Below are 2,293 nucleotides of genomic sequence, written 5' to 3'. Positions count from 1 at the left end.
TTTCCAGTGAGTCACCAACTACTAAAAGCATGTCTAACCCCAATCTAGTGTTTAGTATTTATTAGGATCCCCATTAAACTGTTGCTAAAGCAGCAGCTACTCTTCCTGGGGTCCACAATCTAACCACAAATGGAATTTAACAGTGACGGACTGCAATCAACCACTGGGTGAGTAGGTGTGTTAGAGCAGGGCTGGAGTAAAAGCCTGCACAACCAGTAGCTATACAGGAGGACGGTGGGCCACCCCTTGTTGTAGCTCCAGTATACAGAGTGTTTTGGGTAACTGTCGTACCGATAGCGGCTTGGCGACGCCGATGCGCACGGTGCCGTAGCCGGTGGTTTTGAGGACGTGCACTGCGTGCTCCAGCGTTGATCTGACCAGGTCCACGTCGTTAACGGACATGAGCCGGTCACCGGGCAGCAAGCGGCCGTCTGAGTCGGCCACGCCACCAGGGACTAGGGAGCGGATCACCAGGACAGTTTTAGAGGCATCCTCTGGGTCCTGGAGAGGGAAGGGGGGGACAATATAAGGAATATGTGAACAGCAGTTCACAGGTAATGTCATCCCAAAGGGAAATGCAATACAAAGGAGAGACTAAAATTGTTTCGCCTCCCAGTTCATCTATTTTATTGTCTTTCCAAAGGATCCACTCTTTGGACCACCATCCTCTTCTCGTCTCCTGGTCAACATTACTAGTGATCCAAAGCAGTTGAAGGAGAGGAGAGTAGGAAGCGACATTAGACCGTTGAGATGCACCACAGTCTTACCTGGTAGTCTAGGATGCTGAATCCCAGGCCTCCCTCTCCCTTCACCAGCTCTATCACCTGACTGTCTCTCTCCCACATGGCCAGAGGAGGAGACACAGGCTTATTAAAACCACGACTCCCACAATCCATGTTGTTACAACCAGGAAGTAGACAGCAGGGCTGGTCATACTGGGACTGCGAAATGAGAGAGAGAGAGAGAGAGAGTTAGGGCACATCTCAAATGGCACCCTATTTAGGTAGTGCACTACTTTTGACCAGGGCCCACAGTGCACCATAAATGGAATAGAGTGCAATTTGAGACGCATCTTTAGGGCACATCTCAGATTACACCCCCCCGGCTGCAGTCTGATTGATTATCTCTCCACCCTTCTCTCTCAGAAATAGTGTACACTTGGATTCAAAGGCATTGGATTGGTCCCACCAAGATTTCTTACACCATTTCATTCCTTTAATGTGTTACATTTTTACATGTTGTGAATGTCCTTTCTATGTGTTTCCTTTAATACTAATGATAAAACACTGCTACTTGTACATCCATGAGGGGAGTGAATGAGTGTACACTTCCTCCCCATCACTCCATCACCCCCTCCACCTCCCTCCATCACTCCCTCCATCCCCCCCTCCATCCCTCCGTCACCCCCTCCATCCCTCCATTACCCCCTCCACCTCCCTCCATCACTCCCTCCATCACTCCCTCCATCCCCCCTCCATCCCCCCTCCATCACCCCCCCCCCTCCATCCCTCCATCACCCCCTCCGTCACTCCATCACCCCCTCCGTCACTCCCTCCACCCCCCTCATCCCCTCCATCACTCCCTCCCTCCATCCCCCTCCATCCCTCCATCACCCCCTCCGTCACTCCCTCCAACCCCCACTCATCTCTCCATCACTCCCTCCCTCCATCCCTCCATCCCTCCATCCCCCCTCCATCCCCTCCATCACCCCCCTCCATCCCCCCTCATCCCCCATCCCTCTCTACCTTGTCATTGAACTCAGCCAGTAGCTCTTTGAGGGGGAGCTGTACATCTTCACCATCGTCATGGTCAGTGTCCCGTAGCTGTGGAGGTACGATGCGGCAGCACACCATACAAACACACAGAGGCAGCTCTCTCAGAATGCTGATCACCTCTCGGTGAGTCTCTCCTATCAGAGGGATGCCGTTCACCTGGGAGAGGGGAGAAGCTAGTCTGGTCAGCGAACATGTTGAACGTACTGTATGTAGCTACATCATAGCATAACAGGGTCAATATTCCATTTGATGGATGGATGGATGAATAACTGAATGAATAAACAAATGAATGAATGAACAAACCAATGAATGAATGTACAAATTAATTAATTAATTAACAAATGAATGAATGAATATACAAATGAATGAATGAACAAAACAATGAATGAATGAACAAATTAATTAATTAATGAACACACCAATGAACAAATTAATTAATTAATGAACAAACGGATGAACGAACCAACAAACAAAATAATGAATGCGCAAATTAATGAATGCATGAATGGATGAATGAA

General features: G+C 49.1%; 1 protein-coding gene across 1 annotated transcript in view; it reads right to left on the bottom strand.

The window, feature by feature from the left end:
- Positions 1-291: 291 nt before the first annotated feature.
- LOC123491045 (multiple PDZ domain protein-like) overlaps positions 292-2,293 on the bottom strand; it is a gene marked incomplete at its 3' end in the record, with an annotated part of 5,365 nt that continues 3,363 nt past the window's right edge. Inside the window, exons 6-8 of the mRNA XM_045220819.1 lie at positions 1,746-1,931; positions 768-941; positions 292-501 (exon numbers count right to left, since the gene is read on the bottom strand). Coding sequence (XP_045076754.1) covers positions 292-501; positions 768-941; positions 1,746-1,931 — 570 coding nt within the window. The remainder of the gene's footprint in view (positions 502-767; positions 942-1,745; positions 1,932-2,293) is intronic.

This window comes from Coregonus clupeaformis, unplaced genomic scaffold, assembly GCF_020615455.1.
Source record: "Coregonus clupeaformis isolate EN_2021a unplaced genomic scaffold, ASM2061545v1 scaf6869, whole genome shotgun sequence".
NCBI classification, from domain to species: Eukaryota; Metazoa; Chordata; class Actinopteri; order Salmoniformes; family Salmonidae; genus Coregonus; species Coregonus clupeaformis.
The sequence above is the reverse complement of the archived record's forward strand: the minus strand, read 5'-3'. Positions and strand labels throughout refer to the sequence as shown.